The 21,770-nt window shown below is 43.7% G+C and overlaps 6 protein-coding genes across 6 annotated transcripts; 3 read left to right on the top strand and 3 right to left on the bottom strand.

The window, feature by feature from the left end:
* Positions 1-734: 734 nt before the first annotated feature.
* CCR75_004973 (uncharacterized protein) lies at positions 735-5,565 on the bottom strand (the record flags this gene model as incomplete). The annotated part of the gene is made up of 9 exons (XM_067963058.1): positions 735-1,408; positions 1,467-1,574; positions 1,633-2,524; positions 2,601-3,997; positions 4,058-4,105; positions 4,172-4,303; positions 4,366-4,961; positions 5,044-5,267; positions 5,345-5,565. 9 exons carry the CDS (start codon positions 5,563-5,565, stop codon positions 1,205-1,207), a joined length of 3,822 nt encoding a protein of 1,273 aa, XP_067820499.1. The 3' UTR covers positions 735-1,204.
* Positions 5,566-6,352: 787 nt separating this feature from the next.
* CCR75_004974 (uncharacterized protein) lies at positions 6,353-6,774 on the top strand (the record flags this gene model as incomplete). Its single annotated transcript, XM_067963059.1, has 2 exons — positions 6,353-6,506; positions 6,572-6,774. The coding sequence occupies 2 exons, from the start codon at positions 6,353-6,355 to the stop codon at positions 6,772-6,774; spliced, it is 357 nt and encodes a 118-aa protein (XP_067820506.1).
* Positions 6,775-6,980: 206 nt separating this feature from the next.
* CCR75_004975 (uncharacterized protein) lies at positions 6,981-9,302 on the bottom strand (the record flags this gene model as incomplete). The annotated part of the gene is made up of 8 exons (XM_067963060.1): positions 6,981-7,052; positions 7,117-7,234; positions 7,300-7,392; positions 7,429-7,508; positions 7,614-8,003; positions 8,065-8,220; positions 8,306-8,490; positions 8,558-9,302. The coding sequence occupies 8 exons, from the start codon at positions 9,300-9,302 to the stop codon at positions 6,981-6,983; spliced, it is 1,839 nt and encodes a 612-aa protein (XP_067820505.1).
* Positions 9,303-9,423: 121 nt separating this feature from the next.
* CCR75_004976 (uncharacterized protein) lies at positions 9,424-15,379 on the top strand. The gene is made up of 7 exons (XM_067963061.1): positions 9,424-10,130; positions 10,200-10,277; positions 10,340-10,479; positions 10,551-10,814; positions 10,910-11,390; positions 11,500-11,589; positions 11,656-15,379. Exons 1-7 carry the CDS (start codon positions 9,477-9,479, stop codon positions 12,844-12,846), a joined length of 2,898 nt encoding a protein of 965 aa, XP_067820504.1. The 5' UTR covers positions 9,424-9,476; the 3' UTR covers positions 12,847-15,379.
* Positions 12,916-16,239, bottom strand: CCR75_004977 (uncharacterized protein; the record flags this gene model as incomplete). The annotated part of the gene is made up of 7 exons (XM_067963062.1): positions 12,916-14,049; positions 14,120-14,161; positions 14,226-14,452; positions 14,501-15,353; positions 15,434-15,649; positions 15,715-15,896; positions 15,957-16,239. 7 exons carry the CDS (start codon positions 16,237-16,239, stop codon positions 12,916-12,918), a joined length of 2,937 nt encoding a protein of 978 aa, XP_067820503.1.
* A 150-nt stretch (positions 16,240-16,389) lies between these two features.
* Positions 16,390-17,903, top strand: CCR75_004978 (uncharacterized protein; the record flags this gene model as incomplete). The annotated part of the gene is made up of 5 exons (XM_067963063.1): positions 16,390-16,637; positions 16,705-16,760; positions 16,827-17,371; positions 17,437-17,492; positions 17,553-17,903. 5 exons carry the CDS (start codon positions 16,390-16,392, stop codon positions 17,701-17,703), a joined length of 1,056 nt encoding a protein of 351 aa, XP_067820498.1. The 3' UTR covers positions 17,704-17,903.
* Between the last annotated feature and the right edge of the window lie 3,867 nt (positions 17,904-21,770).

Raw genomic sequence — 21,770 nt, 5'->3', positions numbered from 1 at the left:
CCGGCGAATTAACGCGGCGCGTGCGCTTAGTGCGAGGTTGTGTGGGCGTCTTCGCAGACGACCCACCAACGTGGCCCCTTTTAGGTGGCATCTTGGGCGCCGTGTATAGAAACACGTGCGCGAGAGTGATCGAGTGAACTAGCGGCGCGTAAAGCTGCTCGCAGTTCCTCTCTCTACTCTGTCGAATTTAAAAATGTAAATTCGTTCTTAAAGAGGGGGATGGTGTAACGGGCTAGAGTTGCCCTAATGTTACACAGTCCCCATTAAGTACATTTGGTACTTAAGGGGATGGTCAATTACTAAATAATAGTAATTAGACCCAACACTCGGGTGTGGTGCACATTTGTGACCAACCCTTGTGGATGTGATGCACATGGGTGCATTCACATTAGGAGGGATGACGCCCAGCGTCATCCATGATGACGGCTAGCGTCATCAGTTACGCGAGGTATCTATAAAGATACGCTCGCAATACATATTAAATGATATCTATAGAGATATCATTTTAATTGGTAAAAATAGGTATTTGTATTTAATTCTATTAAATATAAATCAGTCTGAAATTTACTACCTACTTGGTAAGTGCGCACGAGGAGACGGATTACCGCTCCCGTGACGTCACTTCACCAGAGTTCTTAGTGTGTTGGGTGAGGTCGCTTGCGCGCCCACCACAACTACCTCACTGCACGCAAGAGAAGCAGGTGCAAACCGCTTCCTCGCTGTGCTAGGGTGTGTGCTAAGTAGAGCGTGGCCGCATTACGACGTGCCCGCCTACATGATATGCGTTGACAAATCTTTTGAATTTGCTAAACAAAGTGCTCAGAGAGCGACCTTAACCGCAGCAATGTCAACTTGACACTTTCTATTCAAGCGATACAACTTATCGCATCCTTGTGAGCTTTATCAGTCGCAGAAGGTGTCTTTCATGGTGCGTGAAATTGTGACGCAAATAAGAGGCTTACTTTTACCAAAAAAACAATTTTGTTCCTGGATTAAAAACTTATTGACCCATAAGAAAACGTATTGCACAGTCAAAGTGCCGTCACAATATATTTGCTAATATGCACTAAATTTATCAACCATGCATTTGTTTTATAATGTGCAGTGAAGTCAATATAAAGTTGAAGATGCCGTGGCGAGGTGAGATTATTGAAAAACATTTATAATATACCCATTTAACAGCCGTGCTAACGGCTCTTGAGACTTACAAGAAAGCCCGCAGCTCATTTATCGAACTACCTTGTTGTTGGTGGCTAAAGTTTTTTTCATTTTCGTCTGGAGCGTTGACACGATTCACTAGTAAGTTTTCTTTGCCATTTTCGTCGCCACTTCTCTGAAATTTAGTGTAAAAGAACATATAGCACGATTCTTGGCTTCGATATGCTTGCAGTGCACATTCTTCCGAAATCTAAAACACGAAAAATATTACTAAGAAACTGCAGAAACAGATGACACAAAATGCGCACCATAGATTCATGTGTGTCGTTCCGACGGATCCACTGAGCATTTGTATTGCAGACGTCAGCAACGTAGTGGCCTTCGTCAATGGTTTTACCAATGTGGTGAATAACACTCTGCAACACGACACCAAAGAGACGTTACATTAGATATGGCCATACGCAAAATACGTACTTTCAAAGCATATCGAGTTTCACCCCCCGTTGATGAAGCTAAGTTGATAAAATTTGCTAAATCAATTTTGGCTGGAGGGACAATTGGATCGCATCGCTTATATAAGTCGCCAGTATGGGGATTGACTTCGAAGCGCTTTAAGTGAAAAACAAGGACTGACGGAAGCGACTGTATCTCGTAAGCTGACTGTGCTTCTCTTCCTTCTTTGCACTGCTCACAGTTTACTTGTAGCACTTCGATATCAAATTGCTTTCGTATTAATGATCCTAGCTCAATGTGTTGGGGCCGACTTGCACAATCACCAGTAGACATTAATGGCGACACAGTAGATTTCATCACTGCAATTGTGGGTTTGGCAGGAGACTTAGCTGGCTCAACTCCATTCTCAATTTTTTGTTGATAACTGCAGGAAGCCTTTGGGCAGCAATAATACCCCTCTCGAGCTGATACCGCCGTAAGATCGCAAAAGCATTGCTTTTCAGGTGATGGTTGTGCTTGAGGTTCTTGCTCGGCGATACATTGTGGCTCAGAAAAAGATTTACAAGGTAGATCCAGCGAGAAATCGTAGAATGTCTCGGGCTGTTTTCGGCTGTAGCCACACTTTCGACAGGTCAACGTGCGGTTAAACTCTGCCCGAAAGCTTTTAGCTGGAGTTAGACGACATATGAGGTCTAGTTTTGCATCAACGGATCTGTCACTTTTTTCTTGTACAGCTGACTTTGTTTTAAGGTCATTACGAAAAAAATGCACAAGACTGGAGTTTTGTGCTGTGGAAGACGTTGTGGCTTCCTCTTGAATCTTTGCGGTTACATCATGAACCATTTGCACAAGCTCTTGTTCATACTCGGACACGAGATTTAACAAAAATTCATGTGCATCTTGCTGAAAATGCCTACAATAGCAGCAGCATTGTGAAATATAATTAATTAGACCAGCAAAACCAAAGACTACTATTAAAAAGCACATACGTTGCAAATATGGAATTCTTCTTTCCCATCACGTTTTTGAGTGGCTCTGGGTTTATTGGCGTCTCGCTGCCATTGGCAACTCGCTGAAGCATTTGACTTAAGGTGTATTGCAAAGGGAGTTGTTTGGCGTCACCGCTAGTCCGCCACTTATTGAAAACAGTCTTGACTTGCTCCATCGTCTTGCCCTTTGAGTTTCGGTTTAAATGCATTTGTATGGCTCTAAGCAAGTTTCCTTCATCTAAAACAGCAGTTACAAACTCAGGAAGTGCTGCTAGCGCCTGCACAATTGCATTCATGTAGCAGTAGTTGCCCAAATTTAGTAATCCATGGGTGCTTCTTTTAGCTCCATCTTCTGGTGATTCGCTCGCAATCACTGCAGTGACATTAGCGTCCACAATATCTCTACCTTCCGACCCAATATCCACCGGCACATTAAATTTGCGAGCACTTTTGTCATGAAAACTTGGTGGTAGGTTCATCTGCAAAAAATGGGAGGTTAACTTGTTTTGAGCTTGCGCCTCGGCCTCTTTGATACTTGAATCATTATCCAGTATCAGCTTAAGCGACCGAACACGCTTCTTTATCGATCCTGTGATCGATTTACGACGAACATCTTCACCAGAACTTAAGTTAGTTTCGTGTTTAACATCACTACTCTGGGAATCAGGGGCATGACTGCTATGTCGCTTCAGATGTGGTGAACTCCGTCCAGCACGTAATTTTAGTGCTCGAGCTGGACTTTGCAATTTAGATGCAGGAGTTCGTGCTTGCACCTCCCCCATATTTGTAAATACTCTGTTTCCACTTAATGGACTTTTTGAAAGTCGTGACTTTTTGCGAAGCGGCGAGCGGAATGGCGAATCCGACGGAGAATGCAAATATGGAGTCGACTGTTTAATGGACACTGAAAGTGGTGAAGGATGCCTCATCGGAGGTATCCCGAGGTCTGCTAAAGGACTGCTCTTGAGCGTCACGGTTTCGGTGACTGGAAGCGTCAGTAGTGGTAACGGCTCTTTGGTAGGGCTCAATGGCGTATTGACGGGCGTAAAGACTTTGCCTAGACTCAAATCTTCGTGGAGTTTGCGCTTCTTTTTGCGAACTTTAACTCCTTCGACCTGATTTTTGAGCTCGGTGTAGAATTGTCTACCAACAGCATCTAGTGGAATTGTGAATACGAAACACCTCTTTCCATTCTCCAAACGGACGGTACGCGTGGAAACCGGTACATGGTTCGAGTCTTTGCAGGTTAGAGAACCTTTTCCAACCCAAATCATAGTGTCACCGCTAACGAGGCGCGCGTTTCCCACTTCCTTTCGAAGCGCTATGTCGGTCTGAAGTAGCTTGCTCTCGATTTTTCCGTCATCACGTGAGATCTCAAGCGCCACATTTTTTATGCACTGCTTTGACACATAAGTAGACTAAGCTGAAGGTCGGGTAATTTTGCAAGGGATACGGACCTCTATCTCAATATTTGCCATATTGCTCACGCAGAAGTGAAATGACAACTACAAAAATTCAATCATTTCTGCCAATCGTAATAGAAAAGTTCAACTTGCATTTTAGTTCTACACTTTTATTAGCATCCATCGATCTGATTGCAATGTGTGATAGCTAATGTTGAGTGGTTTCCGTTCTGTGGCCACGACAAAATCCTTTTGCTTGGCTGCTTTTGGCACATCCTTTTGATCGGCATCTCTTTCCGCCTAGCACGCAAGATTTTTAAATATTAGAATGAAACAAAAGACGATGTTTATTTACAAGACACCTCCATGGCTTTTGCAGAGTCCTCGAGATTGAGCTGAATTTTTGCAGCCTTCGGCGGCGCAACGTTTTCCTGGGTGAAAACAGAATCAGGAAAGAATGAAATGAATGAGATTTTTAGCGATATCGACAGCGAACCTCCGCCGTGGGCAATGCAAAAGCCGCCCCCTTGATCGCTGCGAGAACACCCCGAATGGGTACAGCGCTTTCCGCCGCCATGTCGCTTACACAAGCCTCGTGACCGTGCGCCTTTAGTGCATCCAGGAATTATGCAGTCTTTTGACTTTCTGGCCGACTTGCATTCGCGTCGCGACGCAGTTGATGTGTTTGACACACGTGAGTGCCCACTCCATGATGCACGCTTGTGTCGAGTTTTAGAACGCTGAGTATCTTCGAAGCTAAGCGACCTGCTAGCCGATCGAGATGTTGAAGTGCTCGCGCATGGCTCCACAGCCACGTTGCTCCTCCTTGCAGGCCTCTTCGTCTGAGCATATTTTTCAGCCATCGCAGGATACATGCCCGTGCGATGGTCCTCCGTATGTTCTACCAGTGATTGGCGTGGAATATGCTCGCGCAGACCAGGACGCCGTGCCAAATTGCCTGCTTACAGTACAAAGAAATACACACAAGCAATAACTCAGATAGCGACAGAAAAAATCTTTTCAAAAGCTTCTGTGAGTACCTATCACCGGCATCAGTAATGCTGAGGATTCCGCGGACGGAAGGGAGCCCAGCAATGATATTTTTAGTATCGCGGGACTGTCGACAAACTCTCGGCCAGTAAGATCAAGCTCTTGATTACCTTCCATCCGAGACTGTCGCTCGATGCAGGCATCGATATCGGGGCTGACATAATCCAGACACTCGGTCTGCTCAAGCAGCTCAACCCACTCAAGTGGGTCAAGCCTGCAATAGTACAACACAACGGAAAGAGTTATATGACACTGTGAATAAGCAGAAGCATCTTGATGAGGGATCCATACTGGCGATCGGTAAATTCGAGATCGGTATTTTCGACACAAGGCTGTGCTACAGGGAAGTGAAGCCAAGAAACATGATCGTTGTGACCGCTTGGAGTCATCCCGGTGAAAATTTGCCAGCCGTTGATGTCTTGCTGGAGGTCCATTGCGCTGTACGTTACCTCACGCTTGATACGCGCAGTGAGCCCTGGCGAGTGCATTGACGTCTTTTGTAGCGTGTCCATGGGTGATGTCGCTGAATTCTGTCTTCTTAGGTGGAGAAACTTACAGTGAGAGCAACACCTTTGGAGGCTTCATGTCAAACCTTCGCCGGTCGAGAAAGGGTTTCCCGTATTTTAGTGCAAATGTAATCGCGTTGCACCCGAAATGTCGTCTCTTCTCGCTTTCACTCAAGTCTATAGGCGCTGTAAATTAGCCAGGACGACACTAAGGTGAGAACAAGATGTAAAAAGAGGTTTGAGAAAGGCAAACATCTTCTTCTCTTCAAAATACGTGAACTTATGGCGATTCGTGCAGTGTGAACATAGTGCGGGCTGCAGTCTGTCCTTGGAGTGATGATCACAAAAGTTGAAGTTGTGTCTGACGCAACATTGTCTGAAGCTAAGATACATTTGAATGTTTTAAATCACTGGCTTATATCACTGGCTTAAAACTTTCGACATTGCCTTTGACTTCAAGTCATATTGTCGATTTATTGATGAAATGTATGTCAAAACGAAGTGCTTTTCGTATTTAGCCTTTTGGCATAGGGTCTCTTCAAATTAGAACAATCAATTTATAGGCCTGAAAATAATTATTTATTTTACATAGCAATTAAGAAGCCCAAAAGTGCCTTTAATTAGTTAGTATTTTTCTTGGCAAACAACCAAGCTGATGATTTCAAAATGAGTTTGCGTCCTAACTTTGTTAATTTTACTCTTCGTAAATTTCGAGATCGAGAGTTTCGCGCTTTCACTAGCAGTAGTTAAATTTACACTAGTTCGATATTATTTTGAGAATACACTTAACGGAATGGCGCATGAAGATGTGGCGACTGTAGTAGTAACGACACCGTCCTTCACAAGTGCATCGCATACATACCGCATGGAATTGCAGCCACGACCACACGTAACGTTTGATGAAAATGTTGTAAACAACGAACACCTAGGACGGAAGCGCTCGAACAGTACGTCGCTCGATCCCAAAACCTCAAGCTGTTGTTTTTATATTATTGAGTGAACGGTGTTATAGAATGCTGCATCTTTCACAAAAAGAGAGACTTTGGTGAGAGCTCCAGTGAAAGTGATGATGAATCCGACGAATCAGGTAGTGGCGAGAAGAATCATCGACATGCTCATGACTGCAAGCACAAGGGGCGTCTTCATCCGACAAGGATAGAGAAGCGTGCTTCACCGCCGCGTGCTTCCGATAATCAACGTCCTACAGCTAATTAGGCCAGTGAATTCGTGGAGCTAAGTCAAATTTGATCCGATGCAACGGCACAAGTTAAATTTTAATTGCATCGTAACCAAGATGCACATGCTGTTGCGTCGACACACCATACATTACAAAAAAATTAAGTACTCATACCGATATAATTTTTCATGAGAAGTATTGCGACTATCAACTACTCACTTGCGCTCGCTAAAACTTCATTTACTTATGCCTGCGACTCCGCTTGTGTTTGCGATGTTGCTTTCTCTTCCGGTTCTTCAGGCGCAGCATCGGAAATCTATTGGAATATGTATCACCAGGCATAAGTCAGTATCCCATCATCGCAATCAATCACGCCAAACCTGATTTTGATCGACAATAAGCATGCAGTCGATAATTGCGCGCGAGTTTAACAATGAATTATCCCACAAATTAAGTAAATGGAGCAAGAAGTTGTGGCGCAACCCATGGTCCAAAAGCCTTGTTTAAATAAGAAGATAGTCCATCAGTCAGTCATATCTCAATAAATCACAATTTCAACGCACCATTTGCCATATTTTCGTGCAAACATGCGGCACGATGATGCTACCATAAAGTCGGCCAGAATTCTATTCGTCACGAATAGATTAGCCCAAAAGCTGTAAGATCTGCTTATTTTTATCAAAAGCACGTACTTAAATTCCTTCACGTGGCGGTTCCACTTTTTCATAAATTCTTTCTCCTCTAGCGAGACGTCTTCGAATTCATCAAGCAACTAAACATCATTGAAAGGGTACAATACAAGCGTAACGTGTGGACAAGTTCAGTCAAGGCAGAAATACAGCTGACACCACATAATCTGCTTCATCCTAATACGTACTCGTTCACTCTGCTTCGTGATCCATGTCTCATCAACATCGTCGTCGCTATCATAGTCTTTTTCGTGATCCAAGACAACTGCTCCTGTGCGAGAGTGAAAGTATTGGCGCTGAAGAAGAGGAGCATAAAAGTCTTGAGGCTTTTCTTCTGAGAGCTCATCAATGTCATTTAACTCTTGCATTAAGCTTTCAACAGCGTCAACTGCTTGCGAGCCACATGAACCATACTTTCTTCCAGATACATGAGTTACACGGTGCTCGAAGCGGCTTGGTTCCTCATTTGGAAACGTTTCCAGCTCAAAGAATGCCGACCGACGACCAGGCGTGGGTGTTTGGAATTGTATTTCTGGTACCACCATCACATATATGTGGGGGATGTTATCATGCCCAACCTGCAACAAATAATATATAAATGATCTATGTGCTCGTGACCAAAAGCGCGAGCTAGCTCACCGTGGCTTGAAAGCGGAATCGATCATGGGATGAAACCAAATGGGCCACGAGGCCACGCAATGATCCCGCAAACATATTGCACCACGCACACGAGTACTCTGAACGCTTCTCGCTCATTCTACGCAGCATGGAATGGTAAAGAAAATGAAACCATACCTGCAGACGAATTAGCAAGATAAATGTCGTCAGCAAATATCTGCAACAAACAAAATTAGTAATTCTAGTATTAAGGAAAGCATACCCCTGCGCAAGGTTTGTGATCAGCGGATGCGACATTCCGCTTAGGTAGAGCCAATGCAAAGTTTTCGTCGATGTGTTTTCTTTTCCCGTCAAAATTTAGCTTTGCATCGCATATGCTTGCGAGCCGCTTCATCTTTCTTGTCTTGGGCAGAGGATCCCAAGAGACATAAAACTCGCACCTAACTCCTGGAGTATATAATTCAAAGCTTTTTTAAATAAAGATTAAATCAATACCTTAAGGTAATGCACATACCACCATGCATAGAAGAAGCAATCGCCGGCATTTCAATGGTTACAAATCCCACGCGACGACGAGATACACTGATACGCATAATATTGCCAAACAACGGCTTTCGTTCATTGAAGCATGTAGACAGCAAGTTCTTCCCACTCACTGTCAATGCTTTTTGCGGTGCAACAAATCTAATGGGAGACTGACTGGCAATTGCGTCACCGATATCACTGATGTCCACCACCTGAAAAACCAAGACGTATATTTCCGCATCCAGGAGCACAAACTCTTTCGGCAGCATCAGATCCTTGTAGCATGGCACTGAGGTCAAACACGAGGTCAGCAGCGTGTAATTGTTTTCTAAAAATGCTCGGCCGTTGGCTTTGTAGAGTGAAAGTAAAATTCCAAAACGATGCTTTTGCCCCTTGAATACCTCCATCGTCTCCGGCTTCATGCCGATCTTTAAATCCTTGAAAATTGCCCCGGCAAGCGCATGCTTGACCACTTTGCTGTTACTATTATTCTTTAGATCTTTCTTATGTCCAACTGTCTTAAGACGATAGCTCAACGTCCGCGGCAAGAACAAGGGACTCTGCAGGTGTTTGATCTCAAGAAGCTTGTAAAGCGCCGTTAGCCCGTGATATGTTTCAGCAAACTCCTGCTCCATTTGTTCCTGACGAATCCTTGTGCGACAGTCCTTATTAATTGGTACTTTGCGCTCATAGCTCCCGTCGCGCTTGCGTTTGCTGACCCCGACGTCCACCATTCTTTCTGTCCAATTTTTTGGTTAACAAAGCAATTCAAAATCGAATAAATTTACAGGTATGGTTTTAAAGGTTAATCAAATTCTGTAGTTTCTGACGCTTCGACCGTTATCTAAACATAAGATCGTGTCGATGACAATACTAGCAGCAGCGAAATTTTAGTCAATAGCGCATCAATGACGGCATCGACGCCTACAGATGCAATTGTAGACACTTCGATCTTACGCACCTTCGCAGTAATTTTGTGCAGCAAATGCCAGTACTTAGAGTTTCCGGGATGCGACGTACATGGCACGTTATACACAGAGTTGCTGATAGACGGACTTGGAAAGCAACATGCCAAGTGTCCGAATTGTACGGCAGCCACAAGTAATGCACGTCCATTCCGCGATGGTTGCCGACGATGTAAATCACCTACCACCGTATTGATGTGGGCCAGCTCACTACAGGAGATCCAGCAGGCTGTTGAAGCCTTTCCTAATTCGATAGAAGAGATCGAACACACGGTCATTAGCTGCGAATGCTGTTGTACTGCCATCTTTCCGAAAGCTAACCATATTCTCACCACTCGATTAGCATACGAACCACTGGCAGTAGCTAGCGGCAAACCACTAAAAGTGGCGAATTTCCAGCTGAGCATGCCTCACGTGGATGGTTGCTCAAGAAAAGGGATGCCGCTACAAGCGGTGGCAGTGCAATTACCTAAAAGCGAGCTAAAGTTCATCGCACAGAGGATGTTTAAATGCCCAGTAGCGCCTAAAATCACCGGCAAAGAACCGTATCGACACAGGCCGGTGGGGATAATAACGCAGCAGAATCATCTGCATCAGGTAAAGTCGATAGTTATTAGTCAAATTTCGGCATAATGGGCTGAACAGAGATTTTTTGAATCGTTTCAGATTGCTATTCGATTGATGTCTACTGTTGTAAAGACTTTCGATGCTGAGTCACCACAAGCGGCTCAGCCACTGCAACAGGTTACGTAAATGATTGAAGGTTTGCGAAAATGTGTTCTGATACGCGCATTTCTGTAACGTAGATTATTACTGTACTCGAAAAGTTGGAGCCGCTCGCTTTATTCTCGGAATGGTCGCCACCTTGTCAGCTCTCACGGGAAAAGCTTCTCCCGAAAAAGGTATATGCGAGCTCTTATTTTGATGAGAACCACAAAGTCACAAAGTGCGTCAGTTGGTCGATTTTGAACTCATGCCTTCTTCGATTGACGCTAATAATGGTATATCAATGCGAAGGATTTTTGAGAGTAATTTTGGCTTTTGGAGGTCATCATGCAAAGTCGACAGACAATTACCTAAAGAGGACGAATGGATTGTGCTTGAATTCGATCCAGCTGTTACGCTTTCAACTATCGAGCTTCAGTGGCGAGAAGGCTATATCCCAAAACACTATTCAGTAAGTGCCTCAAGAGACGGCACGTTATTTGAAACGGTGGCAATAGTAATGCGGCCAACTAAGGAGGATCGAATGCTCATTCCGAAGGTAAAAGAAATTCACATGTGATATTTAGCTCACAGGTAATTCAGGTGGTCAATTCATGTAACTTAAAAGGGCTTTAATGTGATGGCGATCAAAATTGTAATGTTTTCTTCAGGCAAAGGTGGCTTGTTTTGTCATATGAAATTTTTCGTCTTTGCTTGCTAACGTATGATCATTGTGCAGGTGAAACTTTTGGCCTGATATCAATTGTATGCAAGGAAGCCATATTTTGCTCCGTTCACACACCCACCGTCGTTGTATTACAAATGGTCCGGCAGTGGCTCTTTAATGGTGCCGTTTCCTCGTTGCCAGAGGTACGAAATCTTGCGCTTCAAGCCTTGCAGAAGCTTCTGCTCGCATCAGGTTCCCTTTGTGGACTTTTACAACTCGCAACGTCCCTTGTGCTCAATACGCGCAGCACAAATGTAGCCACTTTTGATCGGCAGACATGGGATTGCTTCGACCAGTTATCCGAAGACGGAAGTAGATCTGCCCAAGTATTTATTATAAAGTTGGTGACATCGATCCAACGTTTCGTGGTCAAAAACCGTTCTGATAGTGTCACCTTAACCAACTGTTTAAATGATCAAGAACATGTAAGTGACAAATATTACGCGACTATGGTAGCCGACAATACTTCCTTAGACAATGTAGATCATAATATTTTTTGTGCATTGGAATGCTAATTACTTTAATGTGACACAGGTAGCCATCAATAATGGCACATCAAATACTTTAATGGCTTCTTCGATCGAACAGCAGTCGTTTTTGAAAGCTATTGAACGCAGATCGCATGTAAGTAATATATATTTTTTTTAAATGCTCAATTTTGTAAGTGCTGACGATAAATGTGTCTCGCAGCTGGGAATGATCATTTTGCACATATTAAGCGAGCTATCGACGTGGCAAATGAAGCGAATACAGAAGGCTGAAGAGTTCAAAACAGAACAAGAGCTTGAATCTCTGCAGCTTGAAGAACCTTATTCGATGGAGATTTGTTCCGACTTTTTCGATATCTCGCACCGATTGATTGTTAGTGTACTGTCGCGTTGGCTGCCTCGCGCCGGAGAGAAAATACAAAATAACTCTCGGCCAGAAGAGGGCAACAAAGAAGGTAGCAACATTGTATCAAGTGAAATTGGTAGCAGTCAAGACGTCTACGATGCGTTAGCTTCGTCGTTTGCGCAATTTCGTTTCAATGCTGACATGCAAGGGAATCTGAATGGTGTCGATGCTTGTATCCACCAATGTAATGGGGACCAATCTGGCAAACCAATGTTTTTGCCTGAGGAATTGTGCGTTGCTGTGCTTAAAATTGTTACAGCAAACCTTCGTCGTTTAGTATTTTCAAAAATTGACCCTATAGAGGTTGGTATCGCACCCGCTCGGGTTCAAAGCGAGGACGATTTGCTCTCAGCACCGCCCGCCTTGGCTCCTACAGTATGTTTGCTCGAACAGCTTATATCGCTTGGTGCGATGCGAAACGATTCTTTATTTCCCGTGTCATTAAACGCTGCTGTCGCTATGGAAGTTGGAACCGAAGCGTTTTATCCATCAGCATATCAGCGTACAAAGATACTGACATCGCGAATGGGGAAGGGTGCAACGCTAGAAGTACAAATGCGTTGGCCCGTAAAGGAGCGCGGTCAAGAAGACCCACGCTATGAGAGGCTTCTCCTCATGCTCCAAGTTGAATGTATAAAGCTACGCATTCGACATGCAATTCGAGGGAGCTGGTATTTCTTCCTACACTTGATGGTGGAGATACCTTCCAGTCAAGAGACAGAGGAAATGCTGACGCGTTGCTTCGCACCGTGCATTAAAAGTGCCGGTTTTTTGTCGTGGCAAGTAGCTGCAGGTGCGCAGGAACTTCCAATCAATCTTCAGCGGCATCTTTATTGGAATCGCAAGGAAAAGATGTCCCAAGACTCAGGGGTTGGATGGATTCGCGTCTACCCTAAAAGTGTTGCGGCGTATGATGATGTGCTTCAGGACGTTGAAGGCTTTCTTGCAAAGCACGGAAACAATGACGGATCGATGCTGCGACCATAGCGCTAAATATGTCTAACATTATACTTTAAGTGCTAGAAAAACTCGTTAAGCAATTACTATTTATGTGCACTAAATTCCTCGAGCAACTAGCGTCACGACTGCTTTTTCTGTATTTGAGTAAGCAAAGAGCGATGTGGCAACTTTTCCAACAACCTTAGGGGTGAAAAACACCATAACCTCGATAAATTTTCGTGGCTCGATGGTGATCGTTGAGTACACACACGAGAAGGGTTCCTGCAAATCTTGCAAGAAGACTGTCATTGGTGCGTTTGACCCATTACACACATATACAGGAACTTCGTGTGACTCGCCAACATTACAGCTTCCAAACTCAACAGCTCTTGCATGAAAGTACAACCCTCTTCGCTTTTCACGTTTCGTATAGTAGAATGAATCAGTCTGTAACGAAAGTTGATGTCGGAATCGAGCGATTTCATCAAATGATGGAAGCATTCGGATAACTTCTCTATCTACCTCGACACTTATTACTCGGACGCAACTTTTACCGATTTGAATTCTTACTAATCCGCACCAGTCGTCAGCTCGAAAAAACGGACGTGAGCTGCCCTGATCACAGTATCGTTGATTTAATGGCTGTGAGATGGGACGCACAGAAAAGAAGACGTCAGATGCTGGCTGGATCATCCCTGCATCCGGACGGACCCTTAAATTCTGAGGAGCGCGAACTGTGAATGACAACGTTTGAGCTGTATGGTTTGTCAGGCGGAGCCGGGCGTTCTTAGTAATATTCTTAGTATCTTCACTCTGGACACGATCAAACCGAATGTGCCTGGGGCTTATCCTCACTTGATCATAACTCTCATGAATACAATCGTTGGAAATCACCTTTTGCTGTAATGCAATTCTGGACTTAGAAGTCTTCGACTCCATCTGCCGCTTCACACAAGCTTCAATGACAACCTCGTAAGGGCGAAACAAAGACTCAACGCCTACTGCTCGAAACTGAAAGACTCCGGATACTGCCCCCGCGATACGTGCGCTGAAGGTGACGTAGAACGAACTTGTAGCATGTGGTCCTAACTCCAAAACTGCAGGAGAAATACTAAATTGCTGGCAACCAGAGCTGATTGGCAGTAAAGAGGTACAAATTCTTCCGACCAGATCGCTTCCATTTGTAAAAACAATTTGATCAGACATAACGTCGCCAATAGAACAAAGAAACCTTCGGCATCGGCGCTGAAACTACAAGCAGGAGCAAAGCAACAATAAGTAGTTAAGAAGAAGCCAGTTTATTTGAAGGCGAAACAATTACCACATTCGACTTCGTGGCCACATCAACCTTGCTGTAAACCGGCTTCAATTTATAACGTGAAGAAGTCAAATTCGTGGGTAAACAATATGATGTCAATATTGCTTACCACATCACCAAGACAATTTAATGAGTTCGACCCTTTTTGAGCTAATGTATTTTCTGACATCACATCATCCAAGCCGCAGCGCTGAAGCTTCGTAAATGGTATCCTCGATTTACGCTTTTTTTTATCGTCTTCGTAACACATTTGTACTCTTTCCGGACCAATGCTTTCAGTCTCCGTATCGTTCAAATAGTCGCTTCCTATTTCATCATGTGGTAAAACAAAATTCTCTAATTAAAGAGAAATTAAAATATTATTATTGTCCACAGTAGTATCACCTGCAGCGTCTCCATCTTGAAAACATTCAGGCTCCAAATAAAAAAACTCATTACAAGACGAACTCTGGCTAGCGGCTATTTTCTCCGTTGATTGATCAAAAGAATCTGAAGTAATTTTACTGCATTGCTTATCGTCGAAACGCTTCACATTTGTGTCATTGCAGTGTTTACCTGACGAACTGTCGCAATTTTGCACCTTGTCCTCAAACCGTGCTTGCATCGCATCTCTTCCGCCTTTGCAATGATGTGTCATCTTTGAGCTTGACGATTTATTTGCCGTTTCTAGACATCGAGAAGCATAGTTTTTGCTGAACGGATGAGAAATTTCACGGATGGTGTAAAGTTCTGGTGACTCCTGCGACCTACATTTGCTCAGGCTATTTTCTGCCGTCTGTCGCGAAATTTCAGTACTGCTCGACAACTGTTCAAGTTCCGGACCATGACGATTTTCGTCTTCGTCAATCTGAGGGATGGAAATGTCTTCTCCCCAACTATCTGTTGTTCTTGACATAGGCAGCATCGATTCCAAAGGACGTTCGTGTTCTTGGACAAATTCACGTACGTCTTCAGGAAGCTCGACACCGTGTACATTCTTTCCAGGAAGCGACAAAGCTAGTCGCATCGAGCTTTCAATAATTGCATCGATCTCACGCAGTGACGCTTGGATGACTTCAGGTCCACTTTGAAGTGCTGCCACATATTCAGGGCACGGATCTGCTGATAATTCTAATTCAGGAAGCGACGGGGATTTTATCGTCACTGTCTCTGCCTCACCAGCGTAATCCCGGATACTGTCTTGACTTAACCCATCCTCAACGCGCCTCTCTCCAGCGCTTTTAAGGCGGCTTTTCTTCTATAAATTTATTGCACTGTCCGTCAGCACATTTTGGCGGTAATTTTTATTACAACATGAAGACTGAAACCTTTACATACTTGTAGGTGTTTTAATGAGTTTGGAGTGTACATCAATGTGGCATTGTCAAAGTGAACATCGTAGCCTGACATAACAGATGTGCCCGATTCTGAAAGCCGGTCAAACCGATTGTGGGACTCAAGAACTTGTCCAGGATCAGTTGGTAATATTTGCTGTTGCTTTGTTGTCCAGAGTTCAGGTATGTCAGCTATTTCTAGCATGTCATCTCCTCTGAGCTACAAAATAAATGCAGCAAACATTAGCTGCTTTCAAACTAGAGTTCTTTTGAGTTTGCACATACCAGTGAATCGTCAACATTCCGGGGCGAAGACAGTTCTACGTGGTCAAGACTGCGCGACTTACTCTCAAAAAAGTCGCTTGTTCGACCGCTTGTCACATGTGCCCATTGGGCGTCAGCCAGCGCTCCAACATCGTTAGAGAAGCTATCGTCTCCTCCCAACTCATTCGTTTTCAAAAAACTGGCTGCCACCATGAAAAAAAATCATACAAAGCCCTTGTAATTAATTTCTATTATGAGCTTACCAGCGTCCACAAACTCATCGTCCTTCGGCATCTCCCGCTGCATTCCTTTGACCATCTTATAAGGACAAAAGTTGTCCATGTTTGGAAAATTAAGACTATCGTAGGCTTTCTGATTAGATGTTGTCTGAGCGTCGTAGCATCCCCTGCGCGCGTCTTGGTGCTCAATAACCTTTTCATGACCGGAAGCTTCACCTTTTTCACTCCCATGACTCTGCTGAAGCGCTTCACGACGGAGGCGGCTCTGCAATTTCTGATCCTTCCAGGTCTCTGAATGTGGTTCCATTTGATGGAGTGACCGATCGAAATGCTAAAAAATAAATTTTGTGACATCTCTATTTTTTCCTTAAGGATAACACAATTGAGAGCAGAAAAATGTGAAGTCTCATATCACGATGGATGGCGGTAAAAAAGGGAGCACAAAGTAAAACAAAGGATGGCGTTTGAATCTGTAGCTATCGCGCCAGCTAAGAAATCGAGTTCATCAGCTGTAACATTCAAGACGCTAAAGCGTGTATCCAGCACTTCAGCGGTACAGGCGCCTGCAGTCACCAGCGTGCGCGTGCCCAGTAGTAACTTTACTTACCGGGCCTTTATTGGCGGTGCTGTCGGTGGCATGGCAGCTGCATTCGTCACATCACCATTGGAAGTTGTAAAGACTCGACTTCAGATTTGTAGTGGAAGGTGCGTTCTAATACAAAATATTGTTGAGGAATGTCATCCACCAAAACTGTCAAGTGATGCTGTTTAGCGGGGTCTTTGGCTCTCAGACAACGTTTGGCATGATGCGCTATATCGGAAAAACTGGTAAGCTAGCAATGAAGCTGATGATGCAAGAACAAGCAGGTTTATCATTGTTATTGTCTATTGTAGAGTCAGTGTATGGTCTTTGGAGAGGCATCATGCCCACGTTGTGTGGCGTTATCCCGGCGCGTGCAATTTATTTCGGCTCGTACTCGACACTGAAGGAACATTTCACAAGCCAAGGCCTAACTGGCCGAACTTTCAACTTTTTGTCAGCTACTGGAGCTGGATCACTTTCGGCAACCTTATGCTGTCCCATTTGGGTTGTCAAAACGCGCCTTCAGCTCTTGCCAGTGCATGCGGTGACCGGCGCAATGAATCGCCAGAATGTGCTGTCGGTGGGATTTGCAGAACTTAACAGTAGGCCTGCGACAACGTCAAGGCCGCAATGTCTTAACTTTTGCCAAGTTGCGGTAAATATGTACCGGAATGAAGGTCCAAAATCATTTTTTCGTGGCCTGTCGGCCTCTTATTGGGGTATATCAGAAAGTGCAATCCAGTTCGTCTTATACGAAGAGTGCAAAAATCATATTGAAGAGCCTTCGAATCTTAAGCTTTTTCTTGCAGCTGGAGCTTGCAAGCTGTTTGCATCGGTGTGCACATACCCTCACGAGGTCTAGTTAGCTGAATTTTTTTTTTCCGAGAATGCTATCTCAAAATCGGTTCTCTGCTTGCTAAGGTGGTGCGGACAAGACTGCGGGATCAACGCGCGCCTATGGATTCAAAGGAGCTCAAGTAAATCTTCATTCAATTTGTTTGATTTTCGCATTAATTTATGTCTCTCGTGACTTGCAGATACAAATCTATGATCCAGTCGATCATTAAAATCTACAAAGAAGAGGGCCGACGTGGATTGTACCTTGGCATGCCGGCGCACTTGATGCGTGTAGCTCCAAATGCGGCGATTTTATTTATGGTAGTGGAGGCTATTGCTAATAAAAAGTAAGTTGCCAGCGCACGCTTAAGCAACGGAAGGCAAAAATTTTTGTTAAATTCGCGCTGGTGAGATTTGTACTCTTAATAAGTTCATTTTTGGTAACAAGATCATCACAAGTATAAGTAGGTAACGAGATAACAAGAAGTATCAGCCTGCCGCTTTAAAAGCTAATAAATTAAGGTATTGATATTCCCACAACTAAAATTGATATCCTCCAACAACTATTTCTTAAATAATTAATAATTCTTTATTTAAATAAACCGCTCCTACTCATTTAAATTCCACCACAACTTTTTTCAAGAAATTTAAAATTTGCAAATTAATATTGTTTTTCCAACAATTTCTGTAAAGACATCAAATGTTCAACCACCTGAAATGGGAGTAGCAGGTGACTTATAACAGTCACCTCCAATTGGAATATAAAAAATAAATGGATTAAAATAAAGTCTCATCGAATTTTTCTTAAGTAAACATCATTCTGAGGTGATTCAGGACTAAACCTTTTCATTCTAGATTTCCCACCTGCTAGCCATATTTGATGTATTTTCAGTTCAATAGTTTCTCTTGCCTCGCGAGGTCTAGCTCCAGATTGAAGGATCCTTGGAATGGTAGTTCTTGCCGAAGTCTTCGTGCAATTGGATCCCCAGCAGTGTTTTTCTTTATTGCTCATGGTGGTGTTAACCATTTCTTTTCACAAGCAATCTCCATTTTGATACATGTTTACGTATTGCAGCGCAGAGCAAAAATGGGCAGGTAATTAACTTAGTGGCCGTTTCGCACTGTCATTCTTCTAAGTAAGGTTTGACATGTTCTTTTTATGGATTAGTAAAGCTGAAATTTAGGCCTTAGCAGCCGTTGTAAAATTAAATCTTACCTTGTATCGTAAGTCCCTCCTAAGTCGCACTGATTAGTATCGCAAATTATATGTAGACATTTTGGATTGAAACCTGATATTGCAGAAGTTGTGGGAAAAACAATTTTATTTTGCGAATTTGAAAATGGAAATTGCTGCGGACACACCGCTACGGGCACATCTCCAAATAAAACTTTGTCTCCAGGCGTAAATTGCCCTTTAATTAAATTTAAAAATATATATTTAAAGAAGCTGTTGTGGGGATATCAATTTTAGTTGTGGGAATATCAATACCCTACATTAATTATCAGCATCTTAAATCTGCATGCACGCGACAAGCTTTATATTCATTGCAAATGTCATTGTGATAACGAAACCGCCACATGAAATAATAAATCTGATTGACTTTATGCCTGCTTGAATTTTTAACATAAGATCAATTTATAATTTTAAACGAAATAAACTCATTAGAGCAATGTAGCGCCCACGTCTAGTGCCACGAAACACTACTCCAACTAAGAATAGCGGAGGACGCGGAAGCGACGCTGTCCCAAAATGCAACGGCGAGGCGGATCGTCAAAAGGAAATCTGGGGTCTGTAGGTACGGAGCGCCCTGCTGATCCAGCAAATCAAAACGTTTGTAGGTCTTTGGACGAAAAATGTTCCTCACACAGAAACCTTGTGTATAACTGTTCCAGGTTAACTTCACCACCTTGAAAATCAAAATGGAAAATTTGTTGCCACTAAGTCCCTAGTCGGTTCTGGGGCGTCGAACAATTTCGCTCGACGCCGATCGCTGGAGATCGCAGACTAAAGCTCGTTGAGCGCCATATACCTCTAACAAGGATGACAGTGTCCCCAGCAAAAGGCGCATCTGGAAAAAATAAAAAACGTGTAGTCGGTATCCAATACACTTAGAGCGTAAATAGTTCAATGTCGATTTCATTGAACTGGATTTCGATGAAAAATTTGAATGTCATCCTTGGATTACCATGGCTCAGAAAGTACGAGCCACGCATTGATTGGCAGCTTCGATCGGCCCGATGCCTGTCTCTCATTCGTCCCGTATTGGAGCGTCTAGAAGCGCTTGGATTTTCTGCGAGTGAGTGCGATGACCTCACTAGTGGTACGGTCGTAAGTGCAACTGCACAAGACCTCATTATGATGAACGTTAACACTGGGGAGTTAGATACCGACGGCAGTGCACAAGCACAGGCAGCATCGAAGGCCCACCACCGAAAATTCGAATGGACCGGGATAAGGATGTTTGCCTAAAGAGCGACATCCAAGAAAAATTGAACCGCCTGTGTATTCGAGACAGTGCGAAAGTCTATGATCGACTGGAGAGTCGATCGTGGAGGGTATCGCTGTAATTGCGTAACCACAGCTCGGGGCAGTTGGAGGTTACTTTTCAAATAAATAAGGAAATTGGTCCCGACATACTTGACGAAATAAGCCCCCCTTTACTTTTGGATATAAGTTCCAAATAAGAAGTTGAGACATTGAATGTCTTAGTAACAAGCAGGCACTTATACACTTGATCTGATAGCGCCTCCGTAATTAACTTGGGATATAACTAAATTGCCTACGTACGGTTTTGCGGGATCTCCGTGAAGGCAAAGGCAAGCTATTCGGTGTATTTGTCACAGACAAGAAGTACGTGGCCGATATTCCGTCGACAAGAGTGTTTTTTTAGAACAAACAAGTTCTCAGAAGCTCATCGATGGACGAAAGTGTCCTCTACGTAAAGACTCGGATTGAACGTTTTGTGTGACAATCCATGCAGTCGTTGAAAACAAATCCTTCGTGTAAGGATTCTATCGAATGAAGGACGTGTTTCCTGATTCGGTATGATGCGAGTGGCCTAAGAATAATAAATAATATATTTATAACTCTTAGGTACTCGATGCGAAGTCGACCTGATACTAGGTTCGAAATACTATGAAGACACTCGACGCGAAGTCGACCTGGTATCAGGCTCGAAATAATGTATCATGAAGCAGTGCCACTACTTCGTGAACAAGTATAAGCGATCGACAAGTTCTTTGTCGATCGCTTGGTAGCAGGCCTTGTGAAGGAGTCGATTTTCCCACATAGCTCTTCGACCTTCTGTGTGCGTAAGGGACCCGGAGGGTGGCAGATTGTGCTTGCATTTAATAAATTGTATGCTGTAACGGTACCCCCCCCATATTATATACGGAACCGGAATTTCCACACATCCTCCGTCCTGCCTTGTCTTCTTTTCTTTGCTTTGGGTCCTGGTTTGGTCCTGATATTTTACTTTTGCCCCTTACCGCGATGCCTCGTCTTCTTTCGCAAAATGCACCCGACACAGTTGCTCGTTCTGCTCACTCGTGAGCGCCTTTACGTTTCTAAGGTGCTGAGTGACGACGACGACATCGTCCTCGGGCAGGTGTACCCAATATCACTTTATTTCATTGCTTCTTCCGATAAAAATTGCTGTTTCCCACGCTCGCCTAGCAACTTGTTCTTCGCGTCACGATATACTAATCCAGACATCAAGATATCGCCAAGGTCCTGTGTAATGTCCGTAAACATCTGCAGGGATGACTTCCTCCCCGCATTAGATTTATCGCACTTCTGTTCAGGATGTAGGAAGCGTATTCCGCCGCGTCTCCCCAGAAATCGAGGGGCAGACGACACGCAGATATCATACTCCGCACCATATTCATCATAGTGCGCTACATTCCTCCTATTTTACCATTGCTGGCCTGATAGCGTGCTTCGCGCTAATCTAGCGAGCAATAATATTTTTTTACAGAAAAGATCAAGAGTACGGTACTCCCCACCCACCATCTATTTTTCATGATTCTTAGCACCAGTAAACTGGCGCTCAAAATTATTATTAAATGCTTGAACTTTTGCGCAGCGATGTCATTGTTTCTCGCGAGAAATATCCTGCAGTAGTTCGCTCAGTGATCAACAAAGTTGATCATCTACCGATATCCCACTCTGTCGTTGGGAGTCATCAGCCCCTTAAGATTTGAGCAGAATACTCTACCAGCAACGTCAATCGGGGAATTATTCCCAGTGTCTTTTCTTGATTGCACGTTTTTTGTCTGTTATCCTTGAGCAATATCTATAAAAGTAGCGTCAATATAATGATCATGTTGTAATTGAGGAATGTAAATTTGCTATCAATATGCACAAGAGACCCTTCTAGATGTCACGTTCCACCTCTTCCTCATCCCGGCGTAGTACA

Source organism: Bremia lactucae, linkage group LG1 (assembly GCF_004359215.1).
Source record: "Bremia lactucae strain SF5 linkage group LG1, whole genome shotgun sequence".
Taxonomy (NCBI): domain Eukaryota; phylum Oomycota; class Peronosporomycetes; order Peronosporales; family Peronosporaceae; genus Bremia; species Bremia lactucae.
The sequence above is the reverse complement of the archived record's forward strand: the minus strand, read 5'-3'. Positions and strand labels throughout refer to the sequence as shown.